General features: G+C 43.7%; 1 protein-coding gene across 7 annotated transcripts in view; it reads right to left on the reverse strand.

Annotated features, from left to right (window-relative positions):
* LOC129867204 (A-kinase anchor protein 13-like) overlaps positions 1 to 24028 on the reverse strand; it is a 152273-nt gene that overhangs the window by 14544 nt on the left and 113701 nt on the right. For 3 of the 7 annotated variants that reach the window (XM_055940448.1, XM_055940446.1, XM_055940452.1), the window contains 11 exons: positions 19599 to 19714; positions 13249 to 14048; positions 12580 to 12636; positions 12038 to 12097; positions 10535 to 10694; positions 10219 to 10324; positions 7567 to 7594; positions 7319 to 7433; positions 3923 to 4079; positions 555 to 622; positions 344 to 407 (listed from right to left, as the gene is read on the reverse strand). In XM_055940448.1, coding sequence (XP_055796423.1) covers positions 344 to 407; positions 555 to 622; positions 3923 to 4079; positions 7319 to 7433; positions 7567 to 7594; positions 10219 to 10324; positions 10535 to 10694; positions 12038 to 12097; positions 12580 to 12636; positions 13249 to 14048; positions 19599 to 19714 — 1731 coding nt within the window. The remainder of the gene's footprint in view (positions 1 to 343; positions 408 to 554; positions 623 to 3922; positions 4080 to 7318; positions 7434 to 7566; positions 7595 to 10218; positions 10325 to 10534; positions 10695 to 12037; positions 12098 to 12579; positions 12637 to 13248; positions 14049 to 19598; positions 19715 to 24028) is intronic. The other 4 variants (XM_055940450.1, XM_055940447.1, XM_055940449.1 and 1 more) reach the window with 4 other exon arrangements.

The raw sequence follows: 24028 nt of genomic DNA on the forward strand, positions 1-24028 counted from the left end.
CCCAACTTATTGTGGGAATCTTGTGGAAGGCTACCCGAAACGCTTGACCCAAGTTAAACAATTTAAAGGCAATGCTAACAAATACTAATTGAGTGTATGTAAATTTCTGACCCACTAGGAATGTGATGAAAGAAATAAAATCTGAAATAAATCATTCTACTATTATTCTGACATTTCACATTCTTAAAATAAAGTGGTGATCCTAACTGATCTATGACAGGAAATTTTTACTAGGATTAAATGTCAGGAATTGTGAAAAACGGAGTTTAAATGTACTTGGCTAAGGTGTATGTAAACTTCCAACTTCAACTGTACATCTGAACTGTACAAATAAATATATTACATTTACTTCTCAACATGACTCCGGATATGGACGCAGAATCTGGCACCGTTTGCTGCTTCTGCTGCTGAAAAATACAGTATGGTATTACAATACATCAATGGCATTAACAAGCCTGTTACCCATTCATTCACAATAGACAGAGACTGATCCCGCACAGACGTATTCTGTTCCTGAACGAAGTAGCGTTGTAGCCAGCTGACGGCAAGCTTACCTTCATTTTGACCTGGACACACACAGGAAGACGCTCTCTGCAGCCCTTATGGACCTGTGCGTTGCAGTCTGAAATCATCAGAAGAAAAACAACATTAGGACAAAGATTTGGTAGAAACATCTGTTAAAGACTGCAGGAAAAGCAGAGTAGTCAGATCTACCCATCTCACTCTCCTCCTTCATCAGGTGACAAAGTTGCTACTTGCTACTAGTGTAAATAATATAATTTCAATGCAACAAGATCACACAACAGTGTAAAAAACCTGATAGTTTGGTGGTGTGACTCATACCAAATCAACAATGCTCACCTGAACCACCCTGAACTATAGAGACAAACAGGCAGCAAGAGGAAACTCTAATCTGTACACTGAGAAAATGTCTTCATCCAGATTCCACCCGATTTTAGGCTGCATAAAATAATTAGAAAAAGTCCAAAAATTGTATGATGTTCTGTAAAGAAAAACATATTTTCTATGTTTCTGCCTAGTTTCCCTTTTCAGACAGGGTACATTGTCTTACAGTACGTCTCCCAGCACTCCATGTCTGACCTCTGAACAACTACAAAGTCTTGTTTACTGAACACAGTTAGCAGACACACCCAGGTTAAGGTGAGGGGAACTCAGAGCAGGCGCCATATAAACAGTTGACCTAACAACATAAAACATAAAACAGAGGAATCAAGGCTGAGTGTAGAGTACGAACAGACCATAGAGTTTAAAGTGTTCCACTCCACCTCCAGTCAAGCCCATCCAAACAACACCAACACAACAACACTTCAGGGAGGAAAGAGATGGGAAGAGGGGAGAAACACAACAATGAGCAGGCTCTCCCTGCTGGAGGTTTTAAACAGTGAGCGGGGACTGTGCTATTGCTCTCTCCCTGCTGGAGGTTTTAAACAGTGAGCGGGGACTGTGCTATTGCTCTCTCCCTGCTGGAGGTTTTAAACAGTGAGCGGGGACTGTGCTATTGCTCTCTCCCTGCTGGAGGTTTTAAACAGTGAGCGGGGACTGTGCTATTGCGCTCTCCCTGCTGGAGGTTTTAAACAGTGAGCGGGGACTGTGCTATTGCTCTCTCCCTGCTGGAGGTTTTAAACAGTGAGCGGGGACTGTGCTATTGCTCTCTCCCTGCTGGAGGTTTTAAACAGTGAGCGGGGACTGTGCTATTGCTCTCTCCCTGCTGGAGGTTTTAAACAGTGAGCGGGGACTGTGCTATTGCTTTCTCCCAGCTGGAGGTTTTAAACAGTGAGCGGGGACTGTGCTATTGCTCTCTCCCTGCTGGAGGTTTTAAACAGTGAGCGGGGACTGTGCTATTGCTCTCTCCCTGCTGGAGGTTTTAAACAGTGAGCGGGGACTGTGCTATTGCTCTCTCCCAGCTGGAGGTTTTAAACAGTGAGCGGGGACTGTGCTATTGCTCTCTCCCAGCTGGAGGTTTTAAACAGTGTGTGGGGACTGTGCTGTGCAACAGGGTGTGTGTCCATTTTTTTTGTGGCCAGCTTGTGCGAGTTGTTTTAATTGTGTGTCAAACACAGATCCTGACAGACTGAATCTCTCAAAATGAGTCTGAGAGAACAGAGAGAGGAGCAGTGGTGTAAAGTACTTAGGTAAAAATACTTTAAAGTACTACTTTGGGGTACCTGTACTTTACTTAACTATTTATACTTTTACTTCACTACATTCCTAAAGAAAATAATGTACTTTTTACCCCATATATTTTCTCTGACACCCAAAAGTACTTGTTACATTTTGACAGGAAAATGGTCTAATTCACACACGTATCAAGAGAACATCCCTGGTCATCCCTACTGCCTCTGATCTGGCAGACTCACTAAACAAAAATACTTCGTTTGTAAATTATGTCTGTGTGTTGGAGTGTGCACCTGGCTAACAGCCAAAAAATACATTTTTAAAATTGTGCCGTCTGGTTTGCTTAATATAAGGAATTTGAAATCGTTTATACTTTTACTTTTGATACTTAAGTACATTTTAGCAAATCCATTTACTTTTGATACTTAAGTATATATAAACCAAATACTTTACAACTTTTACTCAAGTAGTATTTTACCTGGTGTCTTTCATTTTTACTTGAGTCATTTTCTATTAAGGTACTCAAGTATACTTTACTCAAGTATGACAACTGAGTACTTTTTCCACCACTGGAGAGGAGGCAGCTCTCCATTAGACAGTACACTCTATTAGTTAATATTTCAGAAAAAACTCATTGACTCTCCACAAAGCCCTATTTTACTATTAGATAAGATAAGGATCAAAATCACTGATCAAGAAAAAATATGTTCTGAATAATTATGTCAATTGTCAAAATGAAGGGCTTGTTTCAAATGTAGGTCTTTGCTCGTCAAACCCCATGTGGGCCACAATTCTGTGTCTCTGTGACAAAAACGGACTTTTGAGAAATGAGCAATGGAAGCCCAAATAGGACTTACAGCACATCCTCTGCCAGTGGAAGAAAGAAAGAAAGAAAGAAAGAAAGAAAGAAAGAAAGAAAGAAAGAAAGAAAGAAAGAAAGAAAGAGAGAGAGATAGCCGGGATGTAAGAGTAGAGCTGACATCTTCTCAGCTGCGTCAGGGGCCAGGGGCAGGGTGATGCAACCCATTGAAACGTTGAGGGGACTGACTGGGCCGAGGGGCACATCCCTCCCCTGTCTCTGGTTCCCTCTAACCACCCATCTCCTATTCACTGGGACAGACCCAACCAGTCCACCACGCTTCAGACAGACTGACAACAAACAAAGTAGCTCTGAAAAAAAAAGTATTGGGAGTGGTCTACTCTGCTCTTCTAATGCATGCTGCTGGCCATACAGAGATGATGGAAGGAATTAATATACTGCAGCGACATAGTTCCTATATACGTCCACTTCTGATGGCCCCAAAATAAACAACATCCTCTTTAGCTCTCTGCAGATAGACCCTGGACATGTAGAATTTCCCGTGTCCTGCTCAATATGGAGCAGTTTCAGTAAAGTGACTAGACTGAATGAATAAACAGGAGGAGAACCAGTCACCATTTTGTCACATTACTTGGAGCTAACGTAGGATGTTCCACCACCAGACATTACACAATGATGGAAAACACGGCTTGAGCCCCTGAAAACATACTGTAAAGTACTGAATCTACTGACTTATGAAAACAGCATAGTTTCAAAGGTAGAAATACACACAAAACAGGTCCAAAGCAGCACCAAGTGTAGGCCTATGTAATCACCATGTAAAGGAATAAGGGGTATTGAGGTGTGGTAAATGGCGCCAAACTAGAGTAGTGGTCCCTTACCATGGAACAGAGTGACAAACTAACTCTGTGGAGTCTGGTTTCTCATAAACACTCTAATAAGATCATTACAGATTTGTTGTCTTACTGGTGCAGAGGAAGGCTTCTTTAGTGATAATGGGTTTGATGCATTGGTGGCAGGTTGCGGATGGGGCTGGGTTCACAGAGCTGAAGAGATGGCCGTTCAGGTTTTTTTTCTCCTTCTCCTTGGAGTCTTTATCCTTCCCCTGAGCCTTCTCTTTCTCCTGCAGAGAGTTAGAGACACAAAGGAAATACCATAAATTCTCTAAGTCAAAGCACTATGGCACTGTGTATGCTTTCCGTAGATACTGTAAGCAATCAAGGTCTCACAAATAGATCTCACACTTCGATAGTACTTAGCCAAAGCCGAGAGATATGAGTCATATGCGCAAAGATGTACTAAAGTTTGACAGCTGTCATAAACCCCTTCACAATATTTCCATATTTTCTATCCAGAAGTCTCATTTACAAAAAGAAACATAATTATGACAAAAGGTTACAGTATATCAATATAACAACAGACACAATACACTGGACGATAACACACTCTCAGGTTGACTGTACAGGTAGTCACTCATTCATAATCAGTACAGGAAATGAAACTTCCAATATCCTATGATTCCGACTCAACCTAAATGTGTTGCTGAAGCAATTCCTCCTGAAAAAGGGAAGAATGTGTATTTAGAGAAGAGTATCAGAGCCTGTTCCTTTCTGAGCAGTGAGCTGTGAGACAGGCAACAGGCGTTAGTCAACACAAAGAACCAATATCCCCTACCTCATCCTGTATTGTATCAGCCCTCAGCTTCAGGGAGTGACCGTGTGCCAGGAAATGTCTACACAACATCACAGTGGCAGTCTGTCTGTCTGTCTGATACATTATTACAGTGACAGTCTGTCTGAACGCTGGTCTGTATGCTGGTCTGGAACAACAGGCAGTACAGAATCTACAGATGGAACTCTGGCGTTCCCATGTTGCCAGCCTTCAGCCCAACAGAAGGAAGTGAGCTACCATGAATGAACCGTGAGTGTCTGTGCTGACTGTTTTGCCGTCTCCGTGACACACCAGCCCCACTGCAACTTCCGGCCTATAATCTAGCTCACAGTCTCAGCAAACTATTGTAAAGTATGTACAGGGCATTCAGAAAGTACTCAGACCCCTTCCCTTTTGTTACGTTACAGCATTATTCTAAAATGGAATAAATGTATGTTTTTCCTCATCAATCTACACACAATACTCCATAATGACAAAGTGAAAACAGGTTGAGAAATGTTTGATAATTTATTTAAAATAAAAAAACAGAAATACTTATTTACATAAGTATTCACACCCTTTGCTATTAGACTCGAAATTGAGCTCAGGTACATCCTGTTTCCATTGACCATCCTTGAGATGTTTCTACAACTTGATTGGAGTCCACCTGTGGTAAATTCAATTGGTTGTACATGGCACACCTGTCCACCTGTGGTAAATTCAATTGGTTTGAAAAAGGCACACCTGTCTACATAAGGTCCCACAGTTGACAGTGCATGTCAGAGCAAAAATCAAGCCATGAGGTCGAAGGAATTGTCCGTAGAGCTCCGAGACAGGATTGTTTCGAGGCAATATCTGAGGAAGGGTACCAAAACATTTCTGCAGCATTGAAGGTCCTCAAGAACATAGTGGCCTCTATCATTCTTCAATGGAAGAAGTTTGGAACCATCAATACGCTTCATAGAGCTCCCGCCAGGCCAAACTGAGCAATCGGGGGAGAAGGGCCTTGGTCAGGGATGTGACCAAGAACCTGATGGTCCCTCTGAAAGAGCTTTAGAGTACATCTGTGGAGATGGGAGAACATTCCAGAAGGACAACCAATATTCTCTGGTCTGATGAAGCCAAGATTGAACTCTTTGGCTTAGAGGAAACCTGGCACCATCCCTACAGTGAAGCATGGTGGTGGCAGCATCATGCTGTGGCGATGTTTTTCAGCGGCAGGAACTGGGAGATTAGTCGGGATCGAGCAAAGATGAACGGAGCAAAGTACAGAGTGAAAACCTGCCCCAGAGCTCTAAGGACCTCATTCTGGGGTCAAGGTTCACCTTCCAACAGGACAATGACCTAAGCACACAGCCAAGACAACGCAGGATTGGCTTTGGGACAAGTCTCTGGATGTCCTTGAGTGGCCCAGCCAGAACCCGGACTTGAACCTGATCAAACATCTCTGGAGAGACCGGACAGAGCTTGAGAGGATCTGTAGAGAACAATGGGAGAAACTCCCCAAACACAGGTGTGTCAAGCTTGTAGCGTCATACCCAAGAAGACTCGAGGCTGTAATCACTGCCAAAGGTGGTTCAACAAAGTACTGAGTAAAGGGTCTGAATACTTATGTATATGTGATATTTCAGTTTATTTCTTATAAATGAGCAAAAATGGCTAAAACCTGTTTTTGCTTTGTCTTTATGGGGTATTGTGTGTAGATTGATTAGGGAAAAAACGATTTAATACATTTAAGAATAAGGCTTTAACAAAATGTGGGAAAAGGGTCTGAATACTTTCCAAATGCACTGTACAAGGTACATACTTTCAAAACCCATATTGGAAGCTATACAAACACTGGACATTTTTCTCGGTCTGTATGCATGTGTTATGGATTGAGTAGCATTTTTGATGATAAACATGTTCTTCTATGTAATAACTAGGCCTGCTAAAAAATACATAGAAAGATATTGTTTTGGATACAACACAGGGAAATCAAATCACATGAGAACTGTGTTGATGCATGGTCTGGGCATTACTGTTATTTCCCTTAATGTTATCAGGAAGTCTAATGTTATTAGGTCTGAAAGAATTGTGGTTTGTTTTCGTAGCAGCAGTGATGCCATACAGACGTCTGTTTGAGACAAACCACAGCATGCCTCTGTTTCCTGTTTGGCTTCCCTACTGCGTGCAGACCAGGCGCCCCGCTCTGCTTCTCACAACTCACAGACTCACAGCCAGATACACTTACCCAGCAGATATATACTGTATACTCCCTCACAGTCATTTACAATCTGATTATGACACCTAGAACACAGATAAGTGCCAGGGGAAATGATCTTATTCCGGAAACGACAGTTTTGAGATTGCAATATGTGTATTAGCCTGCACACAGCTATTATCCCGGACATAAATTATAACCTGAAAACTTGTATCCAAAGAACTATAATGAGAAACCTTTAGACACGTAATAATCCATTGGATTCAACACCAATACAGACAACGGCGCTTGGGTCAGACTGAAAAGGTAGTGTACTACTGGAGCTTCTTAAATTCAATTAACTTCAATGCACCTTTATTTTCCCCCTGAGGGGCAACTCTGAGCCAGGCCCTACGCCAGCCGTTTCATTGTTAGTCTACACCTGTTGTTGTTTACAAAGCATGTGACCAATAAAATGTGATTTGCTTCGCTAGTGCAGGAGGAGGAAGAGAGGCTGAATGGACACTCACCTTGTTCTTCTTAGTACTCATCTTGCTCTTGAGGTAACTGAAGGTGCGGCTGACCTTGGTCCCCTGTCTCCCCTCAGAGTCGCTCCGCAGTGGCCCCGGGTCCTCCTCAGAGATGCTGGATGAAAAAGAGTAGGAGAACCATAGAGATAAACTCAGTATACTGTCATTCAGACTGCCAGATACTACCCTGCTGGAGAAATAGCCTTTAAGAACAGGCCCATTTAAACAGGACAAGGTTTCTGTCTTACCTGTGCTCTAGTGATGCCGATCCCATTCCTACAGCAGAAATAGAGAGAGGAGGTGATGAGCTGGATCAATGGAACAGCAGATTGTGTCATTTATTTATTTACATTTGTATTATTTTTATTGGTACACCAGATAGGTGCAGTGAAATGTGGTGTTTTACAGGGTTAGCCATAGTAGTACGGTGCCCCTGGAACAAATTAGGGTTAAGTGCCTTGCTCAAGGGCACATCTACAGATTTTTCACCGTATTCACCGGTATTTGAACCACCGACCTTTCGGTTTACTGGCCCACACTCTACGTGGTAGGCTACCTGCCACCTTAAATGGGACAGGGAGTTGTACATGTAGTTAGAGAAATATAAATAAGATCAAAATATAGTTGTACATTTGTACATTTATATACAATACGAGCAATGAAAGCATGTTGAAACAACAGAGATTACAGAGTGGAACCCCCCCCCGGTATATGTACTTTTATCAGTATTTTGGTTCAGTACAAGCATACATTACATAACCATTACAATAGATTTCCAAGCAGAGGTGATATCACATAACATGTAGTAGTACCAACATCCAACAGAACCAGGTTAAATGTGGAATTGCACACTGGGTCATTTGGTTATAGACTTGGCCAATTAACAACAAGACCAACAAATACATACACAAGGAATGTGACGATTATGCAGCATACATGTACAGTAGTAGTCAAGGGTGGCCAATAATAAAGAGATTTACTGAGGGCCAGACACAGCATTGAAACTCAGCCTCAGAACTACAACAAAGCTCAATAAGACACACATATCACGACAAACACAGAGACATTTTCAACAACAAAAAATTGCCAGGCAAAATCTCTCACAGCTCTTAAGCTGTAGATATGACACGCTAGAGCAGCGAAAGCCCTTTGAAACGTCATCCTCCAGCAACGGCCCGGACAGGGATTTTATTCCTATCGTTCTCTCCAAAATAATATACAAGGCTCAAAGGAGCGTGACAGCAGCAGTGAAATGTTCCTATCCTTTCTAGCAGCTGTGAAGCCCAACAGGAACACTTTGAAATGTGTTTATGTAGATTCCAAAGAATGGAGGCTAGGGGGAATAAGTAGAACTGGTGGAGGAAAGAGAGGGGAGAAATGTGTGGAAAACTCACAGGAGAGACATCATAGGAATGCCAGCCATGTCAAATACAATAGGAAAAGTGCTACTTTGAAAAGGGGCTACTATGCTAACAGAAAGCTGATGATTTGATCTCAGTTAGATACCAATAGTGGGAAATAGATTCTGGGTTTATATGCGTCTCCAGCAGATGTAACATATGGCTGACTGGACTGCAAAGGGCTTTTCACTCTGCTACAGCGTCCCTACTCTTTAAAAAAATATGGACAATGAGTCTGCTGTTCTTGCATGGGTTTCAGCAATGTAGATATAGTTCAGAAATACAAGGCTCTTAAAAGGACAAAAGAGTTAACTGTTCATGAACGTTTATGAAATATGTGAACATCTTGGCAGGTTTGACACCCTTTCATACTTTTTTCAGTCATTTTCATGGCAGCCAAGGTTTTCGAAACTGATCAAATAGTTGAATTTGCTTGAAACGTCACATAAACAGAACAGCAAACAGTGCATTTTTGATCACCTGTTGAGATTTGTATTAGTAACTAGAGGCAATTTAAGCCTCTGTAAGTAAACACAAATTTGAAACAATGACTTCTACTGATTGATATTTTATCAAACCAAATTATTTGCCTGACAATGTTAACCGTGTTAAGGTTAGGGGACCAAACAGAAATAAATTGGTTTAAAAGAGTTGATTTAGAGAGAGGTAACGTCCTTCAGTGACACGGGTTGACTTAGAGGCACAATACACAGGAAGCAGCCAGGGGCCAAGGGGCCACTCAGGGCATTCTGGGAAATGTAGAACTTACTCACTACCTCCTCCTCATCACTGGAGGAAGAGCCAATAGAAAAGAATGTTCTAGATTTTGGGAAGGTCAGAGAGATGCTGAAGGAGAAGGAGATGCGCCTCTTTGGTCGAGTCCGTCCACTGGCTATCCAGTTGAAGGGTACAAAAAATATCAAATCACACGTTAAATTAGCACAAGAACCTGGGCCGTCCCTCATTCCCTTCCAAGTGATCAAATGAGTGAACCCTACACAAAGGGACAGGGAAACCAGAGAAGGGAGAAATAACAACCCCAGTGATAGTGAGGAGAAGATCTAACAGTAGCCCCTGTTAGCCCCAGAGGAGATTGAGAGAGTTAACAAACCACCTGATTCCTGTCTGGGAAACACAGCAGAGGGACAGAGAGAAAATGTACCTGTAGGACGAGGTTGGAAACAGCAGGTGACAGGAGACTTGATTGTTGGATAGATAGAGGCATGGGCCTGAATCCACAAAGCATTTCAGAGTAGGAGTGCTGATCTAGGATTCGTCCATATAATCTTATTCATAATGACCTAAAAGGCTAAACTGATCCTAGATCGGCACTCTTACTCTGAGACGCTTTGTGGGTACACGCCCTGGCCTTGTGTACCACCATGTCACCACAGAGAGAGAGAGAAAGAAAGAGAGAGAGAGAGAGAGAGAGAGAGAAAGAAAGAAAGAGAGAAGGATGTAGAGGGTAATCCAGAGAGAGAGTGTTAAAGTGACCCTCACCATCCAGGTCTCTGTGACTGATGGCCAGCATGGACACCGACTTTGTGAGTGCTTGGTGAGGAATGGAGGGACAGCTGTGTCTCACAGGCAGAACTCTTCCTGATTTCTGAAATAAAGGAGGGAGAGAGAGCGAGAGAGAGATCAGTGAGCTGTCTGGGTGAAAATAAAACATGAACTACTGTGCATAGAGAGAACCAGTCTACATGGGATGGTACGAAGATTCATTGATTCAGTGCAAGTGCAAGTCATTGTGCAAGCAAAACACAGGACCTCTATGGTAAAGATACATCTAGACAGTATAGTGTGTGAGGGTTACCTGGCTGTCGAGGCTGATGTAGTCTCCCAGGTCTGACTCCTGCTCCTCTGTTAGGGACAGAAGTGAGCCCCTCTCCTCACTGTCCAGACGCGCAACAGTTCCCACACCAGAGGAGATCTTCCCAGCATCCTCCTCTCCAGCCAGACCCTCCAAACTGTAACTGCAGACAAAACAATACCATGTTAGTGAAAGAACACTCCACTGGTGTTTCTGGTGATAGATGTGGTAATTTGTTTAGGGACAGTAGATACAAACACCCTGTGAGATCTTTAAACCCTTGGCAGGAAGTGAACTCACACCCAGCAGATCTTCATGCTCCAGAAAGGATGACACAATCAGTTATTTCAAAACTGAAACCACACAAGTGGAGTGCACAAGTACATACACATATTCACAGTTAAAGGAAAAATCAAATCCAAAACAATATTTTTTAATTGTTTTAATTAGTCCACTGTTGATACAGTCCCAAAATGTTTTGCATGTCAGCAGTTACGTTTGGAAGATATTTGATTTTCAAGAAGCAAAGTGTCACTTGCCACATCATGATGATGATGATGCGTTTTGCACATCTTGAAAGTCTAATATGTTGAAAACTTGACTGTCGACATGCAAAACATTTGGGACTGTTTTAAAAGTGAACTAATAAAAAAATACCGAAATATATTTTGGAGTGGATTTGTCCTTTAACTAGATCCCTGCAGTAGATCAGTGAGGAGATGATGAGATAGAGAAAAGAGGAAAAGCATGTATAGCCAAAAGGAAATACATATGAACACCAGCACAAACAGGAAGGAACACATACATGTAAACCTAAACACAAATGTAAGGGGAAAATAACTGAAGTAAAATAAACATAAAAATACAATTCCCCAAGCTACAAATCAGTTAAACAAACTAGTTAACTTGATTCAAAAGTGTAGTATGTTAAATAATAGGTGACAAATAAACTCCTTTGAGACCATACTTATGTAATTTATGAATGCATAAGAAATCAGCATTCAGTATTAGAGTACAACAGACCTATTATCTCAGTCTAGCTGTGTGTCAATTGATCCTCTCACTGAAGCTGTAAGTCTGGATTAGCGAGATGAACTGAACTAAAACCATAACTCACCTGTCTGGCTCACTGATGAGGATGACTATATTAGTCATTCTAATCTTTGCAATAGTTAACCAGCAGTGTAGCAGTATAATACTATTGTTCTAAAGATGCTTGATGCTTCCTCTCTAAATTCTAGCTTCCTTGTCTCAGAGAGAGAGAGAGAGACAGAGGGAGAGTGGAAGAAGATAAGTGACTGTGCATCGCTGAGGTCGACCACAACTGACCAACAAGGTGAATAAGACAGAGACAGCAACAGCAGCAGTGACAAAGCACACACCAAGCCAGACACAGACATGCACAGAGCAGAGAACATGCAGAGGCCTCTTCCTCTCTTTTTATTCATTTCATATTGTTTGTGTATTTGTCCTCTAAAGCTATTAGTTGACACGGTGATGGCATACCTTCTGCTATCAATCTGTTCCGGGTGGGGAGGGGGGACGTTGGAGGGACACCAGCTCATACTGACAGGGAGAAGCCAGCGAGGGAGAGGGATGGAAAGGGACAGGAGAGGAGAGGAGAGGAGAGGAGAGGAGAGGAGAGGAGAGGAGAGGAGAGGAGAGGAGAGGAGAGGAGAGGAGAGGAGAGGAGAGGAGAGGAGGAGACAGACAGGAGCAGAAGGGAAAGAGTGATGTTATTTCAGGGTGAGATGTGATGGTCAAAGGTAAAAGTGGTGGGTTAATGGGGAAGTTTTTTTTCCATTGAGGTGGCTTGATACATATCACATTGGAGATAAATAAAGTTTTCACTGTCTTCATTCTTTACATGTTTTAGAAATTATTTTTCCATAGCATAAGGCACATAAAATATAATTTGATTTGATTAGGGATTGCTCAATATAGGTAGCAATGCGTTTTACATTTTCTACCCATAATTAAAACACAGCTTGGCAGTGACACACCAGGGAGAGTCAGAATGGAATCAGTGAGGAATAACTGTGTGGTACCTTCTCCTATGAAATGTTGGCTTTCGAGGCTTCCCTTCCCCTTGACCTTGCAATAAACTGAGAAGAGATGGAGAGATGAGCAGAGGACAGAAAAGATGGGATGAACAGAGAGAGATGAGAGCACTGACAGTACAGTACATGATCACATGGGTGATAATGAATAAGAAGGAAAATGGTTCCAATAAAAATCACAGTGTTTAACCTTTGACCTGGACCAGGCCTTTCCCACAAAGTCCACTGACACAGAGGTGCCTCCAGGCGTATCTAACTGTACTGTATAAGGCCCCCTGAGGGACAAGCATGGATTAAATACACACAGAGACAAATATCTACATACACATGCTCTCACACACACAAACAGTGGCCCACTGACACACAAACACAAAGTGTCTGAACTTGAGGCCGTATGAGGACCAGTCCTCGGAAAGCAAGTCTCTGTCAGTCTCATCCCTGCAGACTGCACTTCCCAGGGTACTACTGTCTCAAGTGACTCCCCAATAGATATCATCATACCGAGGACAAGTCAGGATACTGTAGGAGTTGGAGGCTTATGGTTCACACAGATGATGACTTTTCACCATTCATCCATAGCTATCCTTCCTGGGTATGTACTATAGGGTAGTGAGCGTGTTGAGTTAGAGGTCAGTGTGTGGGGTTAAGAGGACTCACCTGCGTTGGTTCATGTCTGTGTCTCCTGCGGGATTCTTCCCCGGGCCCCAGCTGTGCCGGCGGAACGGAGAGAGTGAGCGGATAGAGCACACAGGCACCTCTGTCAGCTTATCTTTCCTCTCGTCCTCCTCTCCCCCCCTCCCTGTCGTCTGCCAGGCGTCTCCGGCACTCCAACTGGCCCTAGTGCTCAACACCCCTGCCCCCGCCCCTGCCCAAGGACCCACACTGCCCTGGGAGCAGGCGCTGAGGGGACCCACAGTGCCCTGGGAGCAGGCGCTGAGAGGACCCACACTGCCCTGGGAGCAGGCGCTGAGAGGACCCACACTGCCCTGGGAGCAGGCGCTGAGAGGACCCACACTGCCCTGGGAGCAGGCGCTGAGAGGACCCACACTGCCCTGGGAGCAGGCGCTGAGAGGACCCACACTGCCCTGGGAGGAGACACTGAGAGGACCCACACTGCCCTGGGAGGAGACACTGAGAGGACCCACACTGCCCTGGGAGCAGGCGCTGAGAGGACCCACACTGCCCTGGGAGGAGACACTGAGAGGACCCACACTGCCCTGGGAGCAGGCGCTGAGGGGACCCACACTGCCCTGGGAGCAGGCGCTGAGAGGACCCACACTGCCCTGGGAGGAGACACTGAGAGGACCCACACTGCCCTGGGAGCAGGCGCTGAGGGGACCCACACTGCCCTGGGAGCAGGCGCTGAGGGGACCCACACTGGCCACGTCGTCTATGGAGGAGAAGGACACCGACACACCACTGTTGCTTTCACTTGGCCCAGTCACAGCCTCCTCTCCCTTTGGACAGAGAGAATACAGAAAGAACCTGTTACCCGCTGCAGTCAAAGTCAACTGAATGGCATTGTGGAAGGATTTGGAATTGCACATTTCAGCTAACACATTTGGGTAAGGGGGACTTCGTTTTACACAAAAAACAAAGCTAAAAATATCAATTATACTAAAGGTGTGAAAGCTAAATAAATCTCTATCTATTGTCAAAGTAGTCAGTTTTGACTTAATGTCCTGTCTTGTATGCCAGTGAGGTTAGACCTGATGACCGGTCTGAGCTGCCTTTAGTCTGAGCTTACTGCAGCCTTCAGTGTGGCGAGGGGAAAGGGCAAGGCAGTGAGAGATAGACATTCTGCTGGGAGAGAGAGTTCTTTCCAGCCCTATAAAAGGTTACATAACAAGAGAAACACACACACACACCCTTTAGGGAGGCCGGCAGGCAGGCAGGCTGCAGATGATTTCCATTGGGACTGTATCATTAGTTTTTACATTGTCCAGTAGTGCCAGCACTGGGCGTGCGAGCGGGTGGTGAGCTAACGGACGGCCACTGTGGCTCAGAGCATAATCATGCAGGCCCCTTTATGAGGACCAAGCCATAGAATATCAGCTTCCAGAACAAATGAGTCACCCTTCCTGAGCTCATGCAGCAGAGCAGCATTCAACCAGCTAACACTGTCTACACAAACACACACCTACAGGCAAGATTATTATAGTAAATGAAAACTGAAACTAAAACAAAAACTAAAATTGGAAAAACTATTTAGTAAAGCGAAATTCTACTCTCTTTGACCGTAAAACTAACTAAAATAAAAACCATCATAAATGAAGTTTATTTTTTTCTTCTACACTCGGGACAGAAATCTAAAAGGGGTTTTCAAACTGTTTTGTAATGGGGTTTTGGAGCTTGTGAATCTGGCGGTAAATGCTGCCAGTAGATGCCGATGTTTCAAATAGGCCTAGCTTGTGCATCACTATCCTTATCTATCACTAGCTAACAGTCAAGAAATCTGAGGGCGAGTACAGGAAGTAACTGAGCCAATCTAGAACAGCTTGTGAAGTTGATGGAGCCGTTCGCAATCCAACCCACCCAACTTCAAACTGACAGCCATTCACTGATTGATGTGGTGACTTGCCTTGAGGCACACTTGCAGTCAACTACTGTTGCAAAATAGTTGCCACAGGTCCTCCTGAAGTTACTGCGTGAGCTCTTTGCATGCATACTGAATCTTCTGGCATCCAACTTTGATCCAACCCGTGCATTAGCTTGCCTCATGGACCCAAGTGTCTCTGGCACTTAGCTCAACAGAGATGGAGCCACTGATGAGGGACGCAGTCTTTTGTACTTCAGAAAATCAGAGAGTACAGCCATGGAGCAGCAGGATCCCAGGAAGATGCCATAACGATGAATCCAGCAAGCATCTCGACCATAGTGCTTCAGGAATATAGCTTCCTTGCATCGAAGATTGTGTTTGAGGTCACCGTCCAGCCGGAGGGTCAATCTAGCATGGCATTAAGTGCCCCGGTTGAGTTGCAGAAATACTTGGAAGAGGTAAAGGGGCATGTTTACAGAGTCACCTCTCCAGTTCAGGCAGGCAAGGATGGCTGTTTATCCAAAGCTGTGCCCTGTGGCACTGGATCTGGTTTATGCCCCTGAATCCCAAGCTGAATCCCAAAATATATATACATTTAACTTTTATTTATCTACATTTGTGAAGAAGTGTTTTATTGCTTATGTTTTTGCAACTGTTTTTAATAACTCTATTTGAAGGGGTTAATCATTCATACATTTATCATTACATAAACATAACATGTCAAATGTGCCATAACTTCATTTGTTGTTTTTCACCCTCTCTTTCTGTCAGATAAAGGTAAAGGTACTTGATTCTTCTTACATCTACTACTAAAGTTAAAAAAGCATTAGATTGGTGTAAACAAGAGAGTTTCCTTCCACCATATTTATTGTACCAGTATAGGTGCTTATCCTTTAAATTAAAGTCACTTTAGGATTGATTTCCAATTTAAACCAAGCCTATGTCCTGGCCGTGGAGTTGTATGGAGGAGGGATCAGCCAATGAATTCTACTTGTGAAGAAGAAAATGTACTATTTCAAGATGAAGACGGTGTCAATGGCGATGCCCAGACGCTCCCAGATGCCATCGTGACACAGATACAGAGATGTAATGTCTATCCAAGTCTATGGTCTTGGCCCATCACCTAATGTATTACTGCCCCTCAGCGGCAAGAAGTGGCATCCCCCCCAAAAAGACTGTAGGCCTACAACATATAAATGGCTCCTAGCCTCCCACGCATAGGCTACTGTCTGCCCCTAACACTAAAACACAAATTAAATAATACAACGAAATAGAAATGTTATCAAACTAAAACTAAATAAAAACTAACAAACTAAAATAAGTTTCAAATAAAACACTAAAATCTAACATGAAAACACATGTAATAACCACTATACTAATTTTGCATACAAGACCCACATGCAGTCACACACACACACACACACACACACACACACACACACACACACACACACACACACACACACACACACACACACACACACACACACACACACACACACACACACACACACACACACACACACACAGCTAAAAATGTAGCTTTAAAAAATAGATTTACAGGATTGTTTTAAAGGGCCTTTGAGTAGTGAAAGTCTAATTGGAACAGGTCCTTTTTTGGTCACTGACTGGCTGTGTCTGTCCAAAGTGCTGAGTTCACTCGAACTTTCAAAATCTATTGCATAATGGCAGACCTCAACACCAGACGCGGAGAGGCAGAGACAGGTCTGGGGAGAGGGGAGATACAGTGCCTTTAGAAAGTATTCACACCCCTTGACCAGCCTGAATTTTAAATGGATTCAATTGAAATTTTGTGTCACTGGTCGACACACAATACACCAGAATGTTAAAGCGGAATTACGTTTTTAGAAATGTTTACAAATTAATAAAAAATGAAAATGTCTTATAACTATTCAACCCCTTTGTTATGGCAAGGCTAAATAAGTTCAAGAGTAAAACTTTGCCTAACAAGTCACATAATAAGTTGCATGGACTCACTCTGTGTGCAATAATAGTGTTTAACCCCCTAGAGTTGGTTGATGCACTGCACTGCAATCTAAATTATATAACAAAAAAATCTGTCAGTTTAAGCTAGAGATATCTTTTTTTGTGGGGGGGGGGGGGGGGGGGGGACACAAACTAATGGAAAGGGGAGATTGTGGAAAGGGTAGATTCTCACGAACACCTCTCCGTTTTGCTCTACGACCCCTAAAACTGTCACAGAACTCGTCTGAAGGTAACCGGTACCGGTTTTAAAAAACAAATGGAAGCATGAAGATTGTTTTGTGACTACCGAAAAAAAGTGGTTAAATATGTGTAAATTGTATATACAGCGCATTCGGAAAGTATTCAGACCCCCTTGACTTTTCCACATTTTGTTACGATACAGCCTTATTCTAAAATATATAAAATTATGTTTTCTCTTCGTTAATCTACACACAATACCCCATAATGACAAAAGAAAAAAAATATAGAAATATTTGCAATTGTATTAAAGTTTTAAAACAGAAATACTTAATTTATATAAGTATTCAGACCCTTTGCTATGAGACTCAAAATTGAGCTCAGGTGCATCCTGTTTCCATTGATCATCCTTGACATGTCCACCTGTGGTAAATTCAATTGATTGGACATGATTTGGAAAGGCACACATCCGTCTATATAAGGTCCCACAGTTGACAGTGCATGTCAGAGCAAAAACCAAGCCATGAGGTTGAAGGCATTGTCCGTAGAGCTCCAAGACAGGATTGTGTCGAGACACAGATCTGGCGAAGGGTACAAAAACATTTCTGCAGCATTGAAGGTCCCCAAGAACACAGTGGCCTCTTCCTAGAGCTTGCCGCCCGGCCAAACTGAGCAATCGGGGGAGAAGGGCCTTCGTCAGGGAGGTGACCAAGAACCCGATGGTCATTCTGACAGAGCTCCAGAGTTTCTCTGTGGAGATGGGAGAACCTTCCAGAAAGACAACCATCTCTGCAGCACTCCACCAATCAGGCATTTATGGTAGAGTGAGCAGATGGAAGCCACTCCTCAGAAAAAGGCACATGACAGTCCGCTAGGAGTTTCCCAAAAGGCATATAAAGGACTCTCAGACCATGAGAAACAAAATTCTCTGGTCTGATGAACCAAGATAGAACTCTTTGGCCTGAATGCCAAGTGTAACGTCTGGAGGAAACCTGGCACCATCCCTACGGTGAAGCATGGTGGTGGCAGCATTATGCTGTGGGGATGTTTTTCAGTCGGCAGAGATTGGGAGACTAGTCGAGGAAAAGATGAACGGAGCAAAGTACAGAGAGATTCTTGATGAAAACCTGCTCCAGAGCGCTCAGGACTAGAGCGAAGGTTCAACTTCCAACAGGACAACGACCCTAAGGACACAGCCAAGACAATGCAGGAGTCACTTTGGGACAAGTCTCTGAATGTCCTTGAGTGGCACAGCCAGAGCCCAGACTTGAACCCGTTAGAACATCTCGGGATAGACCTGAAAATAGCTGTGCAGAGACGCTCCCCATCCAACCTGATAGAGCTTGAGAGGATCTGCAGAGAAGAATGGGAGAAACTCCCAAATATATGTGTGCCAAGCTTGTAGCGTCATAAACAAGAAGACTCAAGGCTGTAATAGCTGCCAAAGGTGCTTTAACAAAGTACTGAGTAAAGGGCCTGAATACTTATGTAAATGTTACATTTCAGTTTAATTTTATTTCATACATTTGCAAAAAATGCCAAAAAACTGTTTCTGCATTGTCATTACAGGGTATTGTGTGTAGATTGATGAGGGAAAAAAATATTTCATCCATTTCAGAATATGGCTGTAACGTAACAAAATGTGAAAAAAGTCAAGGGGTCTGAATACTTTCCAAATGCACTATATATATTTCCTGATTTAGGACAGACACAAAATCTTGTTTCTTCTTATTTATTTTTTGACTGTCCTTTTTGCCATTTATGAATATGTTCTTCAATGGTTCTATGGCCTTTAGTTGTAAATGCCAAAATCAGTATTTATCCACAAGAAACAATAAATGAGGACCAAGACTGTAGTGTGACATTGCATTGGAGTGCCATTATGCCGCAGCCACCCTCCAGTGTGTAAACATTGAAAAAAAGAGTGGGGGCAGGGCAGGAAGGGCGGTAATGAGCGTGCGAGGGGGATGAGGTCATAATGAGTTAGCTGGCCCAGGAAGGAGTGCTCATGGGAGGCTGCTGATGTCACATGGAACAGGCAAGCTGACCAGTCTGCTGTGGACTGAAGGTGGAGGCCAGAGGCCAAAACATAAACTAACGAATAGAGGGGCTGGGAATTATATGGAACTATATCACCAGAAACATACAACATAAAGTCATAGACCATGTTGTTTGTGTTATAGGATAACTGACTTATAATATACTCGTATGCTATCATGTCATAGCCACTCAAGACACATTGTGACTATAAAGGGAATGTCTCGTTCCAGTGTTCTGATCTCACCTTTCTGAAGACACTGTTCTCTCCCAGACTGTCCAAATCACTGACTGAGTCCCGCAGGGCACCAGTGGTCGACACAGAGCCTCCAACACTCTCTGAGCATGCGGATACTGGGAATTCTGGGAAAGAGAAAATTGGTATTAAGATTAGAGTCAGATATTTACCATGGCAAGGCAGCACATATTTAATTTTAAAATTTAGCCTGTATTTAACTAGGCAAGTCAGTTAAGAACACATTCTTATTTACAATGACAGCCTACTCCAGCCAATGCAGAGTCAATTGTGTGCTGCCCTATGGGACTACCAATCACAGCCAGATGTGATACAGCCTGGATTCGAACCAGGTACTATAGCGACGCCTCTGGCCCTGAGATGCAGTGCCTTAGACCTCTGCGCCACTCGGGAGTCCCAAGTCAACAGGCTTTAAAATACAATCCGATTTTTCAATATCAAAAGACAACAGAAAGATTGATCATCAAGGTCACAATTTCTAAGAGAATTGGGCCAGATACACCACTTTGATCACAACACAGTCAAATGATCAGGAAGAAAAATGTGCTGCAAAACATCCTTGCATCGCTAGTTGCAATCGTTTTGGGCAGGATGTTGATGTCAGAAAGGATTTTATTCTATATGAGTGGGTTGTTGTTTTGTCATTGTTTGGCCTAGCAACCGGTGGAACAGTGGAAGTGAAAGCCTAAAGTGAAGGGAAAACCATAACAGAAACACAAGATACAGAGATGCAGTGATTTGGAGATATTTTTAAGCTATGATCAAATCAAATGTTATTGGTCACATACACATATGTAGCAGATGTTATAGCAGGTGTAGCGAAATGTTGGTATTCCTAGCTCCAACAGTACAGTAGTATCTAACAATGCAGTAGTATCTAAAAACGATTCACAACAATACATACAAATCTAAAAGTAAAAGAATGGGATTTAGAAATATATAAATATTAGATTGAGTGGCATTGACTAAAACACAGTAAAATAGAATACAGTACATACATATGAGACGAGTAAAGCAGTATGTAAACATTATTAAAGTGACAAGGGTTCCATTATTAAAGTGGCCAGTGATTCCAAGTCAATGTATATAGGGCAGCAGCCTCTAAGGTGCAGAGTTGCGTAACCGGGTGGAAGCCGGCTAGTGATGGCTATTTAGCAGTCTGATGGCCTTAAGATAGAAGCTGTTTTTCAGTCTCTCGGTCCCAGCTTTTGATGCATCTGTACTGACCTCGTCTACTGGATGATAGCGGGGTGAACAGGCCGTGGCTCGGGTGGTTGATGTCCTTGATGATCTTTTTGGCCTTCATGTGACATCGGGTGCTGTAGGTGTCCTGGAGTGCAGGTAGCTTGGCCCCGGTGATGCGTTGGGCAGACCGCACCACCCTCTGGAGAGCCCTGCGGTTGCAAGCTGTGCAGTTGCTGTACCAGGCGGTGATACAGCCCAACAGGATGCTCTCAATTGCGCATCTGTAAAAATGTGTGAGGGTTTTAGGGGCCAAGACAAATTTCTTCAGCCTCCTGAGGTTGAGGATACGCCATTGCGCCTTTTTCTCCACACTGTCTGTGTGGGTGGACCATTTCAGATCGTCAGTGATGTGTATGCTGAGGAACGTGAAGCTTTCCACCTTCTCCACTGCGGTACCGTTAATGTGGATAGGGGCGTGCTCCCTCTGCTGTTTCCTGGAGCCGACGAACAGCTCCTTTGTTTTGTTGACATTGAGTGAGAGGTTATTTTCCTTGCACCACTCTCCCAGGGCCATCACCTCCTCCCTGTAGACTGTCTCGTTAGTGTTGGTAATCAGGCCTACTACTGTTGTGTCGTCTGACAAAATTGATGATTGATTGATGATTGAGTTGGAGGCGTGCGTGGCCACGCAGTCATGGGTAAACGGGGAGTCTTGGAGGGGGCTGAGCACGCACCCTTGTGGGGCCCCTGTGTCGAGGATCAGTGAAGTGGAGGTGTTGTTTCCTACCTTCACCACCTGGGGGGCGACCCGTCAGGAAGTCCAGGACCCAGTTGCACAGGGTGGGGTTCAAACCCAGGGCCGCGAGCTTAATGATGAGCTTGGAGTGTACTTTGGTGTTGAATGCTGAGCTATAGTCAATGAACGGCTTTCTTACATAGGTATTCCTCTTGTCTAGATGGGATAGGGCAGTGTGCATTGCAATGGCGATTGCATCGTCTGTGGATCTATTGGGGCGGAAAGCAAATTCAAGTGGGTTTAGGGTGTCAGGTAAGGTAGAGGTGATATGATCCTTAACTAACCTCTCAAAGCACTTCATGATGACAGAAGTGAGTGCCACGGGGCGATAGCCATTTAGTTCAGTTACCTTGCCTTCTTGGGTAGAGGAATATCTTGAATCAATTGGGGACAGCAGACTGGGAAAGGGAAAGATTGAATATGTCTGTAAACACACCAGCCAGCTAGTCTGCGCATGCTCTGAGTACGCAGATAGGGATGCCATCTGGGCCGGCAGCCTTGCGAGGGTTAACACGCTTAAATGTCTTACACACGTCGGCCACGGAGAAGGAGAGCCTACATTCCTTGGTAGTGGGTCGGTGGCACTGTGTTATCCTCAAAGCAGGCGGAGAAGGTGTTTAGCTTGTCCAGAAGCAAGACGTTGGTGTCCGCGACGTGACTGGTTTCCCTTTGTAGTCTGTGATTGTCTGTAGACCCTGCCACATACGTCTCGTGTCTGAGCCGTTCAATTGCGACTCTAATTTGTCTCTGTACTGACGTTTTGCCTGTTTGATTGTTAAACGGAGGGAATAACTACACTGTTTGTATACGGCCATATTCCCTGTCACCTTGCCATGGTTAAATGGGGTGGTTTGCGCTTTCAATTTTGCCATCTATCCACGGTTTCTGGTTTGGGTAGGTTTTAATAGTCACAGTGGGTACAACATCTCCTACACACTTCCTGATGAACTCAGTCCCTGTATCCGTGTATTCGTCATTGTTATTCTCAGCGGCTACCCGGAACATATCCTAGTCCGCATGTTCAGAAACAATCTTGAAGCATGGATTCCGATTGGTCAGACCAGCTTTGAATCGACCTTAGCACGGGTACCTCCTTTTTGAGTTTCTGCCTATAGGAAGGGAGGAGCAAAATGGAGTTGTGATCTGATTTGCCAAAGTGAGGGCGGGGGAGGGCCTTGTAGGCATTTCGAAAAGTTGAGTAACAGTGGTCCAATGTTTTACCAGCGCGAGTACTACAGTCAATGTGTTGGTAGAACTTCGCTAGCGTTTTCCTCAAATTTGCTTTGTTAAAATCCCCAGCAACAATAAATGTGGTTTCCAGTTTGCATAATGTCCAGTGTAGTTCTATAACTGAAGATATTTATCTTGGGAATTAATATGGTCGGATATGATTGAGGTATTCTAGGTCGGGTGAACAAAAGGACTTGAGTTTCTGTATGTTATCACAATCACACCATGAGTGGTTAATCCTGAAACATACATCCCCGCCTTTCTGCTTCCCGGAGAGTTTTTTATTCCTGTCTGCGCGATGTACTGAGAACCCACATGGCTGTATGGACGGGGACAGTATATCCTGAGAGAGCCATGTTTCCGTGAAACAGAGTATGTTACAATCCCTGATGTCTGTCTGGAAGGAGATCCTCGCCCTGAGCTCATCTACTTTATTATCCAGAGACTGAACATTAGCGAGTAATATACTCAGAAGCGGTGGATGGTGTGCACGCCTCCTGAGTCGGACTAGAAGTCCACTCCGAATATCTCTTCTCCACTGGCTGTATTTTGGGGCAGCCCCTGGAATAAGTTCAATTGCCCTGGGGGATACGAACAAAGGATTCAATTCGGGAAAGTTGTATTCCTGGTCGTAATGCTGGTGAGTTACTGCCGCTCTGATATCAAAAGTTATTTCTGGCTGTATGTAATAACACAAAACATTTTGGGCTAATAATTTAAGACATAACACACAAAGAAAAACTAAATACTGCAAAGTTGCTTAGGAGCTAGAAACATAACTGCCATATAAACTCAGCAAAAAAAGAAACGTCCTCTCACTGTCAACTGCGTGTATTTTCAGCAAACTTAACATGTGTAAATATTTGTATGAACATAAGATTCAACAACTGTGACAGAAACTGAACAAGTTCCACAGACATGTGACTAACAGAAATGGAATAATGTTCCACTGAACAAAGGGGTGGTCAAAATCAAAAGTAACAGTCAGTTTCTGGTGTGGCCACCAGCTGCATTAAGTACTGCAGTTCATCTCCTCCTCATGGACTGCACCAGATTTTCCACTCTTCCACCAAGGCACCTGCAAGTCCCTGGACATTTCTTGGGGAATGGCCCTAGCCCTCACACTCTGATCCAACAGGTCCCAGATGTGCTCAATGGGATTGAGATCCAGGCTCTTCGTTGGCCATGGCAGAACACTGACATTCCTGTC

Source organism: Salvelinus fontinalis, chromosome 12, assembly GCF_029448725.1.
Source record: "Salvelinus fontinalis isolate EN_2023a chromosome 12, ASM2944872v1, whole genome shotgun sequence".
Taxonomy (NCBI): Eukaryota; Metazoa; Chordata; class Actinopteri; order Salmoniformes; family Salmonidae; genus Salvelinus; species Salvelinus fontinalis.